At 38.2% G+C, this 20346-nt stretch overlaps 1 protein-coding gene and 1 pseudogene across 1 annotated transcript; both read right to left on the reverse strand.

Annotated features, from left to right (window-relative positions):
- Positions 1-1566: 1566 nt before the first annotated feature.
- On the reverse strand, positions 1567-2390 carry LOC107894486 (uncharacterized; annotated as a pseudogene).
- Positions 2391-3091: 701 nt separating this feature from the next.
- On the reverse strand, positions 3092-4684 carry LOC107893585 (uncharacterized). The gene is made up of 2 exons (XM_016818616.2): positions 4198-4684; positions 3092-4114 (listed from the first exon to the last, which is right to left on the reverse strand). Exons 1-2 carry the CDS (start codon positions 4518-4520, stop codon positions 3274-3276), a joined length of 1164 nt encoding a protein of 387 aa, XP_016674105.1. The 5' UTR covers positions 4521-4684; the 3' UTR covers positions 3092-3273.
- Positions 4685-20346: the final 15662 nt, after the last annotated feature.

A 20346-nucleotide genomic window follows, 5' to 3' on the forward strand; every position in this document is an offset into this window, starting at 1 on the left:
ATACAATCAACATGAAGATATTTGGCATAAATATTATTAAGATCTTAAAATCATAACTTATTCAATCATAACCTTACCGAGGTTTCGTCACCTAACGAGTTCATCATGTATGAGTTTTCTATACATACCTGAGTCATCTCAAATTGGATTTACACACAAGTCATCTTTGTCATACTCATTAAATTACTCGTTCAACCACTTGGAATATTAAAGGATACTCGGGAGTCCCACATACACGATACCATGCCAATGTCATATCCTAGATATGGTCTTACATGTAATCTCGTATCGATGCCAATACCCCAGCTATGGTCTTACATGTAATCTCGTATCGATGCCAATACCCCAGCTATGGTCTTACACGAAATCTCACATCGATGCCATATCCCAGATATGGTCTTACACGAAGTCTCATATTGATGTCATATCCCAGATATGGTCTTACACATAGTCTCAGTAACCCTAATGCCATGACATTTGTATCCTATCTATTCCTAAGGTTGAACCAGGATTTCACTCTTGTCGTAACTTTTTTGTATACGTCCATGAGTCAATCACAAAACATACAATAATAAAGCATTTAAAACATAATTAAAACAATGCATTATTTACATAAGAACTTACCCCGGTACAAAAATAGTAGAAATGAGACCTAATAGTTAAACACTTTGTTTTTCCCTCGATCTAGGTCCGAATCTCGTTTCTCTTGATCTATAATAGAAAATTTAACTCATTTATTATTCACACAAGTCAATTCAGTTCAAAAATTACATTATAGAAAATTACATTTTTACCCCTAAACTTTTACATTTTTACACTTTAGTCCCTAGGCTTGTAAATTGAAATAGATTCAATTTCTTCGACACCCATGCCTAGTTGAGCCTTATACATTCCTATAGCAGCCCATATTTTTCTTTTATTCTCATTTTAACACCCATTTTACAACTTTTTACAAATAGGTCCTTTTAGGCATTTTCATCAAAAATCATTTAGCAAAAGTCGTTTATCAAACAACTAACATGCATTTTCTACCATTAAGCATCAAAATACACAAATATCCATCATGGGTAAAATTTTATACTTTGATTATGTCTTAAATTAGTGGTAGAAATAGATAGATCATGTTACAAGGATTTCAAAAACATAAAAATCATTAAAAACGGGGTTAGAACGGACTTATAATCGAGCTTGGAAGCTTTGAGAAACCCTAACCATGGTTTCTCCTTGTAAAATTCGGCCATGGGAGGAAGAAGGACAAAAATTGGCTTTTAATTTGGCTTTTTAATTCATTTAATTACCAAATTACTAAAATGCCCTTAATGAAAAACTTTAGAAACATACCTAACCAATGGTCTAATTACCATTTAAGTACCTTCAATTTAAAATCTCATAGCAATTAGACACCTCTAGCATGTAGAACTCAACTTTTGCACTTTTTACAATTTAGTCCTTTTTGCTAAATTGAGTGCTCAAACGTTAAAATTTTCGAACAAAATTTTCACGAAATCATTCCACAAAACTATAGACCATAAAAATGTAATAAAAATAAGTTTTTCTACGTAGGATTCATGGCCCCGAAACTACTGTTCCGACTAGGCCCAAAATCTGGCTGTTACAAACGGATTCATAAATCTTGCAAGACAAGGGGAAATCAAATTGTAGGAGTCGGGCTCAAAGGGCATTGTTAAGCCCTGATGCTTCACCTAAGGTGAAACTACGAGGAGTTGACATCAACGCTTGCCAACTATTTCTTCTTAAGAATTCTGAAGGTACCCCATATGAGGCCATTAATTTGGCAACAAAAAAACCACCCCGATTCTTTGGGCATATCTCAAATTGTTGATATATGTCATGGTGATCAGCTAGCTGTGGTTCAATGTCGGGAAAACACCGGCGAAAACAAGTGACAACATCTCCCTCTAATGAATAAAAATAAACGCTTCTATCACTATTGTCACTTTTGACAATCAATGTCGTGGCTAAAGTGACATGCATATAAGTTATTATTTTTCGTCACCTATATCGTTAAATAACAAAAATATATCTTCTATGACATTTGGATAAACGCCACAAATAGTCAAATTTATACACATACCCTTTATGACGTCCTTGAGCTTCAAAGCGTAGTACCGATTGGAGGACAATGGCTGACCGAGAACGGGAATGAAAGTGACATATCGACCTGCATCGTTTCCATATTGAAGCTCAATCTTCTTGTTTTAAGGGAAAGGCAAGCTGTCTAGCTGGTGGCTTTTGCACAATTCGAAACAAGAAGTTGGCTCAGCTTCTTCGTCAAGGATTACCAGTATGCCGGAGTTGGGACCCTAGGGAGGTGGCAACGAAAGTGATGGAGACCATTATTACATAGAAAGAGGCCTTGTTATATACATCTTTCGAGGTAACTTTGGGTTTGCGGCACTGATATAAACTTGTTTTATTTGGTATTCGATATCTTTTCAAGGAATCTGAATATATGTGGATGTGATCTCATTCTTGATGGTGAGTATTTATAAGAGAGATGATACGTTGAATTAAAGTAATTAAAATGTATGCTTTGGCATTTAGATAAAAGCCTGGACTTTGAAACATTCTTTTTGACCAACTGATGAGAGCAACACTTTTTCATTTAAAAGAATGATTAAAAGTCAAATGGCATGTTTTTCAATGATTATAATGAATTTTTATATAAAAAACAACAGAAATTTGACTTAGCCAAAACAAAATAAAAGGCAAATGGCGTATGGTATTCAACGGTAATGGGAACGAAATTGAATAATAACCCTCCAACTATCATTCCTGCCTCAAGGTGGATCAGACCGAATGGTAATACGGTAAAGATTAACTGTGATGCGTCATGGAATGAAGGCAGTAATATAGCTGGTATTGCTGTGCTCGCAAGAAACAACCTAGGGGAAGTTTTGGATAGCGAAAATGCTAGAGTATATGCTTCATCATCTCGTGTGGCGGAAGCCCTTGCTGTTCGACTCGATGCTTCTATGATTGCTAAACATCAATGGTTTGGGTCTTCTTTAAAATCTGATTTTTTTTTCTCTTAAATCGGGATGCAACTTCTGAGGAGCAAAACTATGGAGATGGAAATTTTTAGTGTTGTTGAATCTCTAAATTTTTCTTTTTGTTTCACTTCTAGAGCTTGTAACAAGGTGGCTGACTGGGTTGCAAAAAGAACTAGGTTATGTTCTTGCCTAAATACAAAAGAATAGTAAAAGAATCTTCTATAAAAATTCACCCATTGCAAAAGGATAACATAAATAATCATTCCCATTTGTTTCTAACAGATTGAGTATGCTTAAAATCATATGTCAATGCTAAACTCCCATCCATTCTTCTCAATGCAAACCTCTCCACCAACACATACCACCCAAATCGATTCCACTCACCATTTGTTTCCATTTTCTCCACCCTTTTAACCCTTTCTTGCCTTTCCTTCCCACCACTCCACCCAAACCTTTCTTCTTCCCACTTCATTCTCTCAACAATGGACAAACTTAGCCCAATACCCAAACCTCCTTTGCGGAACCACATCACTCTGTCGACCGTTTCCTGATCGTCTACCGAAATCTCCATTGTCCCGTTAACTTTAACCACTTCTTTTTCAACCGTCGTGTCAACAACTACTACATTGTCTTCGTTATAGTCATTGTTGTAGGCAAAAAGTTGTTCCCATCTTTGCTCAAGTGTCATTTCGTAATACATTGATCTAGTCATTTGATCTTTTGGTCTTCCATCTTTGATGAAAATGAAAGGGCAGTACCATTTCCCGACAACAACAGGTTCAGAATTCTTGCAAGACAAGGGGAAATCGAAGTGTGGGAGCCGAGCTCGGAGGGCTGTGTCGAGCCCTGGTGCTTCACCCAAGGTGAAACAACGAGGAATTGAGGTGAACGCCCGCCAACCTTTTCTTCCCAAGAATCCTGGAGGCACCCCATCTTGGGCTACTGATTTGGCAACAAAGCGACCACCCCAGTTCGTTGGGCGGATCTCAAATTGTTGATATATATCATGTTCATCGGCAGGCTGTGGTTCAATATCGGGAAAACACCGGCAGAAACAGCAAGTGACTGCATCTTCCTTTGATGAATTTGTGAATGCTTCACTGCGCCCCCAAAACAAAGAATCCATCAGGAATCAATCTATGTTTATGAACATAATTGAGTTGAATTTTGATGATACACATACCCTTTATGGCTTCCTCGAGGTTGTAAAGCGTAGTAACGATTGGAGGACAATGGCTGACCGAGAACGGGAATGAAGAAGACGTCGTTACAATGAACGTGTCGATTTTCGCCTGAAGTTCCGGTTGTATATTGAAGCTCGATCTTCTTGTTTTGAGGGAAAGGCAAGTCGTCTAGCTCGTGGCTTTTGCACAATCCGAAACAACAAGTTGGCTCGGCTTCTTCGTCGAGGATTACCAGTATGCCGGAGTTGGGACCCTCGGGAGGTGGTAACGAAAGTGATGAAGGGAACTGTTTATACATAGAAAGAGGCCTGGTTACATACATCTTTCAAAGATTACTGTTTGTATTTGCGGCCACTTGTTGATCTGCTGCTATGCAATCTGTTTGATGGATTGGGAATTTATAATGTACAAGAGATGTGACATTTTCAATTCAACAAAGCAGCGCTGGCATTTGAATAGTTTGAAGTTTGAAGATTCGCTTTGACCAACAACTGGTCGGAGCAACTGACGTATATTAGTAGCTTAAGTGCCTTTAACATTTCGTAGAAGTTAAGGAACGTACTATGTTAATTTTATTCTTGTTTAACACAAATTCAAAAGCGTGTAAGCATGAAAAACAAAATATTGATAATCAATCAGTATTAGACATGCCATCATTAAAATAAAATATTTTTTATTCAAGTTCTAGCCAGAACATTTCCAAAATAGGTTTTTTTTATCAAGTTTAATTTTTTTTATAGATTTAAGCTGCGATGTATAAAACTTTTAATGTATTTGAAAAAAAAATCAAAACTTAAATTTTTTTAATATATTTGATAACTCATATCAAATATTCAAATTATACTTAATACAATAGAAAATATTACCTTAATTTTTATTTTTCAAAAGTTATGTTTAAAATAAATGTTAAACAAATTAGATTGAGTACTCTCATTATTGCAACAACAAATAAAATATAGGTTTGATCATGCTTAAACGTGTTTTCCCTCCAATTTAAAAGTTTGGGGTTATGATTAAAAGTAGTCACTCTATTAAAAAGATTTAATTTGTTATGAATATCTTATTAAGTGGATGTCTATCAAGATCAGGATAAGTTTTGATGTACTTTAAATTCTAATAGTTATTAGAAGTAGATCTCTACTTCATTTATACTTGTTGGTGATCGACCCGATTAAGTAACGAATAAGTAAAAATAGTGGAAGAAATTGAGAAATTAAAACACACAAATTTAACGTGAAAAAACCCCTCCAAAGAGGATAAAAAATCACGGGCAAAGATAATTTTACTATAATGGCAAAAGAATGAAGAGTACAAAGATGGAGATAAAAACTAAACCCCGAAACTCGAAAAACAAAGAACCCTCGAAACGTAAATACAAAAATTCTCCAAAAGTGTTATGAGTTCTAATCTCTAATGGATGTATTTTTTAAGGTTGTAAAAGAGCCTATTTATAGGCTAAATTCATATTTCAAATAATAATAAAATAATCTTGACTAATCAGAGTTTGATTGAAACAAATAAATAGAGTTTAACTAGAATACTGAAATAGGAGTCATACTTAACAAATCTCCACCTTGACACATATTTCAACAACGCCATTTTTACCAAAGCCTGCCATGGGTCTGTCTTAAACTATGCAAGGAATTAACTAAGTCGAATCTGTGCTTAGAAACTAGAAGACTTCTAGCCTCCGACTTGTACTAATGCGGTCATTGAGAGCACCAAAAATATCCTATCCCTATAAAATATTAAAAATAATTAAAAATAATAAAAATAATAGTATAAGGGAAGTAGGGTCAAATCCTCAGGGACCGGATTTGCACAATTTCTTGTTCCTCGAAATCCTGGTCAGAATCGTGCCCAATAAAACCTGCGTACCTAAAAAAAATAAAAAAATAGAATTAAAAGCTTTGATATGGAAAAATAAAACAGAATTAAAAGGTTTGATTGGAATTTTGAAAATTAAAATAAAAATAACAGAAATAAATAGAGTTAAGAAAAATGTGTTCTTATGGAGAGATTCTAGCCTCCGGTTGTCTCAATCCGCCTTATGTTCAATCCTTGGCTTTTAGGTGCTCCTTCTCAAATAGAATAAGCCAGTTATAGTGGAAGAGGACGCTTACGACCACCAGCTCCAAGAATTTAGACTTACAATTTAGCGGAACCTGACTCTAGCCAACAATCGCTTCTGTAGGATCATCTTATACTAGATCATCACTTCTCAATGGTGAATCCCACGCCGTTTTGTCTCTTGGGCTCGCCAACCTCTGACGCAGTAAGTTAACGAACCGACTGTGTAACTTTCCCAAAACACACAAAACAGCCGCCTTTGCATATGTTGAAAAGATCACTTTTTAAGAGACATAGACGGAAGCGTCAGCCCCGTAATGCGGAGAAACGATGAATATTCATCGAGAAAGCTAAGTACGAATTCTAAGCCTCAAGAACCCTTTTGTGGATTTTTTTTTTGACAACCTTCGTAAAGCCTCAAGAACCCTTTTGTGGATTTTTTTTTGACAACCTTTGGCTAGATTGATTTAGTGGCTCATGATTTTTGGGGAAAAACAAATAAATATAATGGAAAGGGAATTTTTATTGAAATGTAACACCCCGTACCCGAGATCGTTTCCGAAGTCGGACACGAGGTGGTAACGGACTTAATTCACTTATTTATACAGTTCATTTTACCATTTCCAGGCAAGCTGGCTAACTGCGTCACTGTTACCTTAAAAATCATATCTCGAGTTCCAAAACTCGAAAACTGATTCCGTAAATTTTCCCTGAAACTAGACTCATATATCCATCTATAAATTTTTTTATAGAATTTTTGGTCGGGCAAATTAGTACAGTTTATTAGTTAAATTATCCCCTGTTACAGGGTTCAACTACTCTGACCTTCATGCATTACGACTTAGATATCTCCCTGTACAGGGCTTCAATACTTATGCCGTTTCTTTCTAATGAAACTAGACTCAAATAGGAATCTGTAAATATAGGGCATGACTTCTAATTATCTCTGGTTAATTTATAGTGAATTTCCAAAGTCATTTCAGGGGATCCAGAAATCGCTCTGGCCCTGTTTCACAAAAACTTAAACATCTCTTAAATTACGACTCATATGATCGTTTCGTTTCTTCCATATGAAAATAGACTCATCAAGGCTCGATTAAATAATTTATTCACTATTTAATTCCATTCCTACTATTTTTAGTGATTTTTCAAATCCACACCACTGCTGCTGTCAGCATCTATTTTTAAAGTAAACTTTACCTATTTCATGGTTTTCCATGAATCAACTAGAATTTGTCATACATAGCACCAAAATGATCATGATTAACCATTCCAATGGCTAATCGTTACCAAACATTTCCACACCTCTCAATAACCATATATATACAAAATAATTATAACGCTATGCTCAAAATATATAAGCCATTTTCGCATGGCTATCCAAATATATACAATACCAAGGTACTTGACTAACAACAAAATGGCAGTCCTATACATGTCATTTTTAGAGTTCAACTAAAAGAGTACCAAAAAGGGCTTTGATAGTGTCGATGACTTCGACTTTGACACTCCCGAGTCCGATAGCTGACGAACCAAAATCTATAAAACAGAGAATCAAAGAAACGGAATAAGCATTTAATGCTTAGTAAGTTTTGAGTAATGAAATCATGCACAACTGAAGTATAGCATTCATATGACTAAACGAATAATTTCATATACACATATTCTCACAATCATACCTACTTCACATTTCCAACCCTTATATTCATACATAAGGAATCAACTTGACTAAAAGCCGGAAGCTTGTTAATCGATTGAGCGAATACTATTGTAACACCCCGAACCCGAAACTGACACCGGAGTCGAACACGAGGTGTTAACGGACTTTAACCCCTTAAAAAATTTATTTTCCAGACACTGCCCAATCTGTGTACTAGTCGTTTTAAAAATCATATCTTGAGTTTCGTAACTCGAAAATCAGTTTCGTAATTTTTCCCAGAAACTAGACTCATGTGCCCATCTATGTATTTTTTTTCTAGAATTTTTGGTCGGGCCAATTAGTACAGTTTATTAGTCAAAGTCTCCCATGTTGCAGGGGTCGACTACACTGACCTTTGCCCATTACGACTTGGATATCTCCCTGCACGGGGTTCAATACTGATGCCGTTTGTTTCTGTGAAAACTAGACTCAGAGAGGAATCTGTACATATATGGTACGACCCCTAATTATCTCTGGTTAATTTATAATGAATTTACAAAGTCGGATCAGGGAATCCAGAAACCGTTCTGGCCCTGTCCCACAAAAATATGATTATCTCTTAATATACTGCCCATATGATCTTTTCGTTACTTCCTCATGAAAACAGACTCATCGAGCTTCGATTACATAATTTATTCATCAATTAATTCCACTCCTACTATTTTTATTGATTTTTCAATCTCATGACACTGCTGCTGCCAGCATCTGTTACGAAAGTAACTAGGTCCATTTCATGCCTACCCTTGATCCAACTCAATCGAACATTCGTGCCATTTTCGCATGGCTTAAAGTTTACATGCCAAAGTTCAAACACAACGTAATAGCTTATACATGCCAAAATGTTCTTCTAAGCCAACTAAGAAGAAAGTACCAAAACTTGCTATCCGGTGTGATGACTTCGATGACGGCCTGACCCCGCAAAAATAGATGAGTCCAAGCAACCTATAATGGGTGACAAGGAAACACCGAGTGAGTTTATAACTCAGTAAGTCATAAGCAATGCACTACCATCCATCAATAACATTATCACAAGAGGAAACAAAATAGAACGAGACAATTTACTCCATCCATACCGAACCATACCATAGTTCCTCCAACCTATCGATTCAGTTTCATATCAATTCATGCATTCATATTCCATATACTCATCAATAGGACATTGAAGCATTTTCATAAATCAATTTATTTTCGTTACAATCAAACGACTAAACGGCCTTTCACCCATCCTACGATAAATTTTATGTACGTGACTTCAAGTATATTTGTCACATAGGTTCAAACTTACCGAGCTCAACACCAAGTATAAGCATAGCACCTATTAGCCATGTACTCAAGACACTTACCCGATCCGCTGTCCGCGATCGACTCAATAGTGTCGCACACATAGTGTCCATAATGATTCACGAATGTATATTGAGTCCGCACACTCAGTGCTATATAATCAACTCGCACACTTAGTGCTACGTAATCAAATCGCACACTTAGTGCTACATAGTCAAACTCGCACACTTAGTGCCGCATGGTCAATTCGCACACTTAGTGCATCATATTCATTTCGCACACTTAGTGCAACATAGTCAAATCGCACACTTAGTGCTGTACAATTTAATCCCGCGCACTTAGCGCCAATCTCATGGTCATAAATGGTTATACCCGCACGTTTAGTGCCGAGATCAACAACTCAGTACATCTTACCTCTTTTCATTCAACAATTTCATCATCACATACGTACATGCATATATATATATGTATATTTATTCATTCCATTCAGCATCAATACATAAACATTATGACCATTTGAAATAATACCAACTACATGCTTAATGACTTACCTTGTGTTGGGTAAGACGGTTCCAACTCGGCTACTCAGTGATCTTTTCTTTGCCTTTGCTTGATTCTCTTCCTTTAGCTCCTTGAGCTTAATCAATAATTCACTAGTTTAACCATCTTGTTAAACATTCATAATTCAATTACACATGCTTATGTATGTTTGTATATTCGGCAACCATCCTCACTAATTACTCATGTTGATGGCCGAATGGATGTATGTGTGTACAATGTCAACTATAACATCATGTAATTCCACATATGACTACATTTCTTAAGTTCCACATCTTAATGCCCATTATACATAATCAAATTTAACATCATATATATATTTACTCATGTGGCCGAATATACATACTCCCATATAATATCAAGTACTCACTTTAAGTATATTGCCGAATATACTTAATCATACACACACCTAACCAAAATAATTTCTAAAATCTTTATATCATTTATAATACATCTAATTATCCTTTTTCACATTATCAACTCAAATCACATACATTATTTACTATAACATCTTTACATTCGGCATTGGTGTCAACCATAGTAGCCGATTCTTCCTACTTTGTACCCATGCATCTATTAATCCTTAGTTGGTTCTAACACTTCACACACTAGGATTCATCAAATTTTTAACAAGAAATAAAATCTCTGATCCTCAAACTACCATGGCCGAACCTTCATGGAGTTGCTAAGACTCCTCATTTCTACTTCTCACACACTCTCACATCCAAACCCTTTATTAAACACCCAAAGTCAACCATCTCCTTACCTCATCACCAAAGACATCAAAATACCAACCAAGAACGTAACATTCATGGCCGAATGTCATCTCCATCATTTAACAAAGTTTGAACCACGGCTAGGTAGATTTTGAACTTACAACTTAAAATATACATGAATCTCAAAGAATAACATTAAACATACCTCAATCTAGTTACATGCATGGCCAAACTTCCTCCTAATCCTCTTCCTTAGGATTTTTGGTCAAAAGAGGTTGAAAAAGGATGAACAAAACCTTTCTTTTCCTTCCTTTAGCTCACGGCAATGGGGTGTATGCATGAGACCATTATTATTATTTTTTTCTTTTTTTTTTCATCACCCTTCCTTTCATTATTTAATTATCATGCTTATTATTTTATTTTCCTTACCATACATCACTAACACAACATGTTGGTGACATGTTTCCACCCATAGTATGGCCGTCCACTACATATTAGGGAGGGGGAATTTGACATGCAAGTCCCCATTTTCTTCCACATGCACTAATAGGTCCTCATGCATTGACCTATCACATTTTAAAATTTTCTCATATAAGTCCTATTGACTAAATTCACATGCAATCGACTAAATCGAAGCTTGAAATTTTCACACATTCATGATTACATATTCTAGACAATAAACATCACATTCAAACCTTTTGGTGACTCGGTTTAGCGGTCCCGAAACCACTTCCCGACTAGGGTCAATTTTGGGCTGTCACAACTCTCCCTCACTTAAGAAATTTTCGTCCTCGAAAATCTTACCGGTAAATAGGTTTGGATATCGTTCTTTCATCGAGCTCTCGGGTTCCCAGGTTGCTTCCTCGATCCCGTGTTTGAGCCACAACACCTTAACCAACGGAACCCTTTTATTTCGCAACTCTTTCACTTCACGAGCTAGGATACGAATCGGTTCTTCTTCATAGCTCAAGTCAGATTGAATTTCAACTTCTGAGGGATTAATCACATGTGACGGATCGGATCTATAACGTCGAAGCATTGAAACATGGAAGACATCGTGCATCCTTTCAAGTTCAGGGGGCAAAATCAATCTATATGCAACCGGCCCCACTCGTTCGGAAATTTCGTACGGCCCAATGAATCTCGGGCTCAACTTGCCTTTACGGCCAAATCTGAGTACCTTCTTCCAAGGTGACACTTTAAGAAACACTTTATCTCCCACCTGATATTCAATGTCCTTTCGTTTTAAATCCGCATACGATTTTTGACGATCTGTGGCTACCTTCAGACTTTCGCGGATTACCTTTACTTTTTGTTCGGCATCTTTAATCAAATCAACTCCGAAAATTTTACTTTCACCAAGCTCGGTCCAAAACAATGGCGTACGGCATTTACGACCGTACAAAGCCTCATAAGGTGCCATCTTAATACTTGATTGAAAACTATTGTTGTAAGCGAATTCAATCAAAGGTAAATACCGTTCCCATGAACTACTGAACTCGAGGATGCAACATCTCAACATATCCTCAAGTATTTGAATTATCCGCTCGGATTGACCATCGGTTTGGGGGTGAAAAGCGGTGCTAAAATGCAGCTTGGTACCCAAAGCTTCTTGCAATTTCTTCCAAAATCGTGAGGTGAATCTCGGATCTCTATCCGACACGATAGAAATAGGTACTCCATGTAATCTCACAATCTGAGAGACATACAATTCGGCTAGTTTATCCAATGAAAGATCCGTACGCACGGGGATAAAGTGAGCCGACTTAGTCAGCCTATCAACAACAACCCAAATCGCATCCTTCTTACTTGCGGACAATGGCAGTCCGGACACAAAGTCCATTGTGACTCGGTCCCATTTCCACTCGGGTATCATGATCGGCTGAAGTAACCCTGAAGGCACTTGATGTTCCGCTTTCACTTGTTGACATATTAAACATCTCGAAACAAAGTCGGAGATGTCTCGTTTCATACCATGCCACCAAAACCGACGTTTCAAGTCGTTGTACATTTTCGTGCTCCCCGGGTGAATTGACATTCGGCTACAATGGGCTTCGTTCAGAATCATCGGAATGAGTTCCGAATTCCTTGGAACACACAAACGACTTCTAAACCTCAAACAACCATCATCATCAATCTGAAACTCCGATTCCTTGTTCAGAACACACTCAGCTCGTTTTGCAACCAATTCATCATCGACTTTCTAAGCTTCATGAATTTGATGAGTCAATAATGGTTTGGCTTTTAATTCAGCTACTAACACATTGTCAGGTAGAACAGACAAGTGTACATTCATCGCTCGCAAAGCAAACAGTGATTTCCGGCTTAAGGCGTCCGCAACCACATTAGCCTTTCCCGGGTGGTAATCAATGACAAGCTCGTAATCTTTCAACAACTCAAGCCAACGTCTTTGTCGCAGATTCAAGTCTCGTTGAGTCATCAAATATTTGAGACTTTTGTGATCCGAAAACACATGGCACTTCTCACCAAACAAATAATGTCGCCATATTTTCAATGCAAACACAATGGCGGCTAGTTCGAGATCATGGGTCGGATAATTTCTCTCGTGTGGCTTCAATTGTCTCGACGCATAGGCCACAACTCGACCTTCTTGCATCAATACGCAACCCAACCCAAGTAGGGATGCGTCACTATAAATGACAAACTCTTTACCCGATTCGGGTTGCACCAAAATTGGAGCTTCAGTCAAATGAGTTTTCAGTTGATCGAAGCTTTTCTGACATTTCTCCGTCCATTCGAACTTAACATCCTTTTGAAGTAGCTTCGTCATTGGTGTGGCTATCATCGAGAAACCTTTGACAAATCGTCGGTAATAACCAGCGAGCCCTAGAAAGCTCCGGACTTCGGTAACATTTCTCGGAGGCTTCCAGTTAAGTATGGCTGAAATTTTGCTCGGGTCAACTCGAATACCCGATGCGGATACCACATGACCCAAGAAGCTAACCTCTCTTAACCAGAACTCACACTTACTGAACTTAGCATATAACTGCTTATCCCGCAAAATTTGCAACACTAGCCTCAGATGCTCAGCATGTTCGGTCTCATCTCTTGAATAGACCAAGATGTCATCAATAAACACAACTACGAACCGATCCAAATACGGCCTGAAGATCCGATTCATCAAATCCATAAACACCACAGGGGCATTAGTGAGCCCAAACGGCATCACTAAGAACTCGTAGTGACCGTACCTCGTTCTGAAAGCAGTTTTGGGTACGTCCGAATCTCGAATTCGCAACTGATAATAACCCGATCTCAAATCTATCTTTGAAAACACCGATGCTCCCTTTAATTGATCGAACAGATCATCAATACGCGGTAACGGATACTTATTCTTTATCGTCACTTTATTCAGTTGACGATAGTCAATGCACAACCTCATGGTTCCGTCCTTCTTTTTCACGAACAATACTGGTGCACCCCAAGGTGAGAAACTCGGTCGAGCGAAACCTCTATCCGTCAATTCTTGCAACTGAGCTTTCAACTCTTTTAACTCGGTTAGTGCCATACGATACGGAGCGATCGAAATTGGCGTAGTTCCAGGTACAAGCTCAATACCAAACTCTACCTCCCGAACAGGTGGCAAACCCGGTAACTCTTCAGGAAAGACATTCGGGTATTCACAAACCACCGGCACCGATTCGGGTTTCTTTTCTAACTCCTTGTCATCAAGTACATACGCGAGGTATGCTTTGCACCCTTTCCTTACATATTTCTGGGCCAACATTGCTGATATTACAGCTGGCAACCCCCTTAAGTCCGCAGACTCAACTCGGATTATTTCGTTATTTGCGCACCTCAAATCGATAGTCTTGCTTTTGCAATTCACAACCGCATCATGCGCGGTTAACCAATCCAAACCAAGAATAACATCAAACTCGTCGAACGGCAAAAGCATCAAATCGGCCGGAAAACAGGATTCTCGAATTATTAGAGGGCATCTCTTACACACTTTATCAACAAGTACGCATTGACCCAAAGGGTTTGATACTCGAATTACGAGCTCAGTAGACTCAACAGGTAGAGTCTTACTGGTTGCTAAGGTTTCGCATACATATGAATGAGTAGAACCAGGGTCAATCAATGCAATCACATTAGTATCAAAGAGAGTGAAGGTACCAGTGATGACGTCGGGGAGGATGCCTCCTCTCGTGCGCGAATGGCATATGCTCTAGCAGGAGTACGGTTCTCGGCTCGATCGGCCGTATCAGAGGCCCCCTCTGACTACCACCCCTGCCTCCTAAAATTCTCGGTGGTCTACCTCTAGATGTCACTCCACTAGGTCTTGCACCTTGAATCTTATTCTTCTCATCCAGCTCCGTGCAATCTCTAATAAAGTGGTCCTTCGAACCGCATCCGTAACAGGCCCTGCTAGTAGACTTGCCCCAACATTCACCTAGGTGTCGTCTTCCACATTGGGGACATTCAGGTTTCTCGTGACGATTATTGCCCACACTAGCTACCGAAGTAGCTCGGGAGCCCATCGATGGTCTTGCCCTGATGGAAATTCCCGCAGTCGCCCTCGACTTATTAATGTCCTCCCTGAACTTCTTTACAGCTGAGAACGGAGCTTTACCCGTCGATCTTTTACGAAATCTCTAGCTTCAAATTCAGCCTTCCTCTTCTCCTTTCCAAGTTCTTCCGCCTTGCAGGCTCGTTCGACTAGTGTTACGAATTCTTTTATTTCCAAATACCCATTAGTAGCTTTAAATCTTCATTCAATCCTTCCTCGAATCTTTTGCACATAGCAACCTCATCAGTTACACACTCCCGGGCATACCTACTGAGTCTTACGAATTCATGTTCGTATTCAGATACAGTCATACGGCCTTGCTTGAGTTCCAAGAACTCCTTACGCTTCTGATCAATGAACCGTTGGTTAATAAATTTCTTTCGGAATTCCGTTTGAAAGAAGTCCCAAGTTACTCGCTCGTTTGGTACTATGGAAATCAAGGTCCTCCACCAATAGTAGGTTGAGTCTCACAACAAAGATACAGCACATTTTAGACATTCGTCGGGTGTGCATGACAATTCATCGAACACCCGAATGGTGTTATCAAGCCAGAACTCGGCCCTTTCGGCATCATCAGTTACTATGGCCTTGAACTCCTCGGCCCCACGCTTCCTAATCAAGTCTACAGGTGGCTTACTCAGCCTCACAGGATCAGCGACTGATGGCATTACAGGCTCTTGGGGTGGATAATTCAAATTTGGGAATTGTTGGACAGCCGGGTTGGTTCGGGCATATTGCGCGACCCACTCATTCATCATGGTAAAGAAGGCTTGTTTAGCCCCCTCACCTTGATTATTCGCAGATGACTGAGGTTCAACAGGCGGTGTCCCTTGTGCAGGAGCAGCCGCTACGCTCTCAACGTCATCCGCTAGGGTTCTTTCTTCACCGGGGTCCATTTACTAATCAAAACAAAAACATTTCAACCGTCAGAAGTCATCACACATTTAAACATTAGCATTCGGCATGTATAGCTAGACTCATACGCGCTATGGTAGTCCTAGAACCGACTAAACCATAGCTCTGATACCAATCAAATGTAACACCCCGAACCCGAAACCGACACCGGAGTCGAACACGAGGTGTTAACGGACTTTAACCCCTTAAAAATTTATTTTCCAGACACTGCCCAATCTGTGTACTAGTCGTTTTAAAAATCATATCTTGAGTTTCGTAACTCAAAAATCAGTTTCGTAATTTTTCCCAGAAACTAGACTCATGTGCCCATCTATGTATTTTTTCCTAGAATTTTTGGTCGGGCCAATTAGTACAGTTTATTAGTCAAAGTCTCCCATGTTGCAGGGGTCGACTACACTGACCTTTGCCCATTACGACTTGGATATCTCCCTGCACGGGGCTTCAATACTGATGTCGTTTGTTTCTATGAAAACTAGACTCAGAGAGGAATCTGTACATATATGGTACGACCCCTAATTATCTCTGGTTAATTTATAATGAATTTACAAAGTCGGAGCAGGGAATCCAGAAACCGTTCTGGCCCTGTCCCACAAAAATCTGATTATCTCTTAATATACTACCCATATGATCTTTTCGTTACTTCCTCATGAAAACAGACTCATCGAGCTTCGATTACATAATTTATTCATCAATTAATTCCACTCCTACTATTTTTAGTGATTTTTCAATCTCATGACACTGCTGCTGCCAGCATCTGTTACGAAAGTAACTAGGTCCATTTCATGCCTACCCTTGATCCAACTCAATCGAACATTCGTGCCATTTTCGCATGGCTTAAAGTTTACATGCCAAAGTTCAAACACAACGTAATAGCTTATACATGCCAAAATGTTCTTCTAAGCCAACTAAGAAGAAAGTACCAAAACTTGCTATCCGGTGTGATGACTTCGATGACGGCCTGACCCCGCAAAAATAGATGAGTCCAAGCAACCTATAATGGGTGACAAGGAAACACCGAGTGAGTTTATAACTCAGTAAGTCATAAGCAATGCACTACCATCCATCAATAACATTATCACAAGAGGAAACAAAATAGAACGAGACAATTTACTCCATCCATACCGAACCATACCATAGTTCCTCCAACCTATCGATTCAGTTTCATATCAATTCATGCATTCACATTCCATATACTCATCAATAGGACATTGAAGCATTTTCATAAATCAATTTATTTTCGTTACAATCAAACGACTAAACGGCCTTTCACCCATCCTACGATAAATTTTATGTACGTGACTTCAAGTATATTTGTCACATAGGTTCAAACTTACCGAGCTCAACACCAAGTATAAGCATAGCACCTATTAGCCATGTACTCAAGACACTTACCCGATCCGCTGTCCGCGATCGACTCAATAGTGTCGCACACATAGTGTCCATAATGATTCACGAATGTATATTGAGTCCGCACACTCAGTGCTATATAATCAACTCGCACACTTAGTGCTACGTAATCAAATCGCACACTTAGTGCTACATAGTCAAACTCGCACACTTAGTGCCGCATGGTCAATTCGCACACTTAGTGCATCATATTCATTTCGCACACTTAGTGCAACATAGTCAAATCGCACACTTAGTGCTGTACAATTTAATCCCGCACACTTAGCGCCAATCTCATGGTCATAAATGGTTATACCCGCACGTTTAGTGCCGAGATCAACAACTCAGTACATCTTACCTCTTTTCATTCAACAATTTCATCATCACATACGTACATGCATATATATATATGTATATTTATTCATTCCATTCAGCATCAATACATAAACATTATGACCATTTGAAATAATACCAACTACATGCTTAATGACTTACCTTGTGTTGGGTAAGACGGTTCCAACTCGGCTACTCAGTGATCTTTTCTTTGCCTTTGCTTGATTCTCCTCCTTTAGCTCCTTGAGCTTAATCAATAATTCACTAGTTTAACCATCTTGTTAAACATTCATAATTCAATTACACATGCTTATGTATGTTTGTATATTCGGCAACCATCCTCACTAATTACTCATGTTGATGGCCGAATGGATGTATGTGTGTACAATGTCAACTATAACATCATGTAATTCCACATATGACTACATTTCTTAAGTTCCACATCTTAATGCCCATTATACATAATCAAATTTAACATCATATATATATTTACTCATGTGGCCGAATATACATACTCCCATATAATATCAAGTACTCACTTTAAGTATATTGCCGAATATACTTAATCATACACACACCTAACCAAAATAATTTCTAAAATCTTTATATCATTTATAATACATCTAATTATCCTTTTTCACATTATCAACTCAAATCACATACATTATTTACTATAACATCTTTACATTCGGCATTGGTGTCAACCATAGTAGCCGATTCTTCCTACTTTGTACCCATGCATCTATTAATCCTTAGTTGGTTCTAACACTTCACACACTAGGATTCATCAAATTTTTAACAAGAAATAAAATCTCTAATCCTCAAACTACCATGGCCGAACCTTCATGGAGTTGCTAAAACTCCTCATTTCTACTTCTCACACACTCTCACATCCAAACCCTTTTATTAAACACCCAAAGTCAACCATCTCCTTACCTCATCACCAAAGACATCAAAATACCAACCAAGAACGTAACATTCATGGCCGAATGTCATCTCCATCATTTAACAAAGTTTGAACCATGGCTAGGTAGATTTTGAACTTACAACTTAAAATATACATGAATCTCAAAGAATAACATTAAACATACCTCAATCTAGTTACATGCATGGCCAAACTTCCTCCTAATCCTCTTCCTTAGGATTTTCGGTCAAAAGAGGTTGAAAAAGGATGAACAAAACCTTTCTTTTCCTTCCTTTAGCTCACGGCAATGGGGTGTATGCATGAGACCATTATTTTTTTTTCTTTTTTTTTCATCACCCTTCCTTTCATTATTTAATTATCATGCTTATTATTTTATTTTCCTTACCATACATCACTAACACAACATGTTGGTGACATGTTTCCACCCATAGCATGGCCGACCACTACATATTAGGGAGGGGGAATTTGACATGCAAGTCCCCTTTTTCTTCCACATGCACTAATAGGTCCTCATGCATTGACCTATCACATTTTAAAATTTTCTCATATAAGTCCTATTGACTAAATTCACATGCAATCGACTAAATCGAAGCTTGAAATTTTCACACATTCATGATTTCATATTCTAGACAATAAACATCACATTCAAACCTTTCGGTGACTCGGTTTAGCGGTCCCGAAACCACTTCCCGACTAGGGTCAATTTTGGGCTGTCACAACTATTTAAAAGGAATCAATTATTTCAATGCATATACAAACATACCTGATCGTTGGGATTTTACGAGCGTATTAATTGAAATTATTACAGCAAGATCGCTCATTCCCAAACCAAGTACCTTCGGGATTTAGCCGGATATAGCTACTCGCTCAAATGCCTTCGGGACTTAGCTCGGATATAGTAACTCGCACAAATGCCTTCGGGACCTAGCCCGGATATAGTAACTCGCTCAAATGCCTTCGGGACTTAGCCCGGATATAGTAACTCGCTCAAATGCCTTCGGGACTTAGCCCGGAATTAGTCACTAGCACAAAGGCCTTCGGGACCTAGCCCGGTTATCATTCGAATAACCATGCACATATATCAATAAATCATATCACATCTATATTTCATTTTCATCACTAGAACTCAAACACAAGACACTTATCAACCATTCCCATTTTCGGCTCAATAGCCACATACAAAGAGCATGATTTGATTTGCTTTATGACATGATTTCTATGCACATTCGGCTACCCGTCATAAGTATAAACTAATTATCTCGACATATAATTCATAAACTACGTTCCATTACTCAAAGACTTACCTCGGATGTTGTCGAATGGTTTCGACGACTATTCGATCACTTTTTCCTTTCCTTTATCCAACTTTGATCGTCTAAGCTCTTGAGCTAGTTCACACAAGTTTAACTTATTAAAGTCTCATTATGCTAGCTTATGGCCGAATATGACAAGAAATTTAATAGGTCATATAGCCACTTTTAGCTCAAATACACAATGGTCATACGCATTTTTAATCACATTAAGCAATTTAATACAATTAATTTAACATTTCCTCATGTACACCTTTACGACTGAATACACATATCATTAACCTAATATCAATTAACTAAGCACTTTAACAAGTTTTCTTTAACTATACACACATTCGGCAATGACAAAGACAACTTAACCAACCTTAAATTCAACTTATAACAATATATACTCAATATTCAAAGCATTTAACATCACTTC

Source organism: Gossypium hirsutum, chromosome A13 (genome assembly GCF_007990345.1).
Source record: "Gossypium hirsutum isolate 1008001.06 chromosome A13, Gossypium_hirsutum_v2.1, whole genome shotgun sequence".
Taxonomy (NCBI): domain Eukaryota; kingdom Viridiplantae; phylum Streptophyta; class Magnoliopsida; order Malvales; family Malvaceae; genus Gossypium; species Gossypium hirsutum.

Bases quoted from the DNA above. Each gene is read 5' to 3' on its own strand.
- LOC107893585 (XM_016818616.2), bottom strand. From the start codon at position 4,520: ATGTATGTAACCAGGCCTCTTTCTATGTATAAACAGTTCCCTTCATCA. The intron at 4,115-4,197 runs GTATGTGTATCA...TTGGGGGCGCAG, and splicing joins CCTCGAGGAAGCCATAAAGG to TGAAGCATTCACAAATTCAT.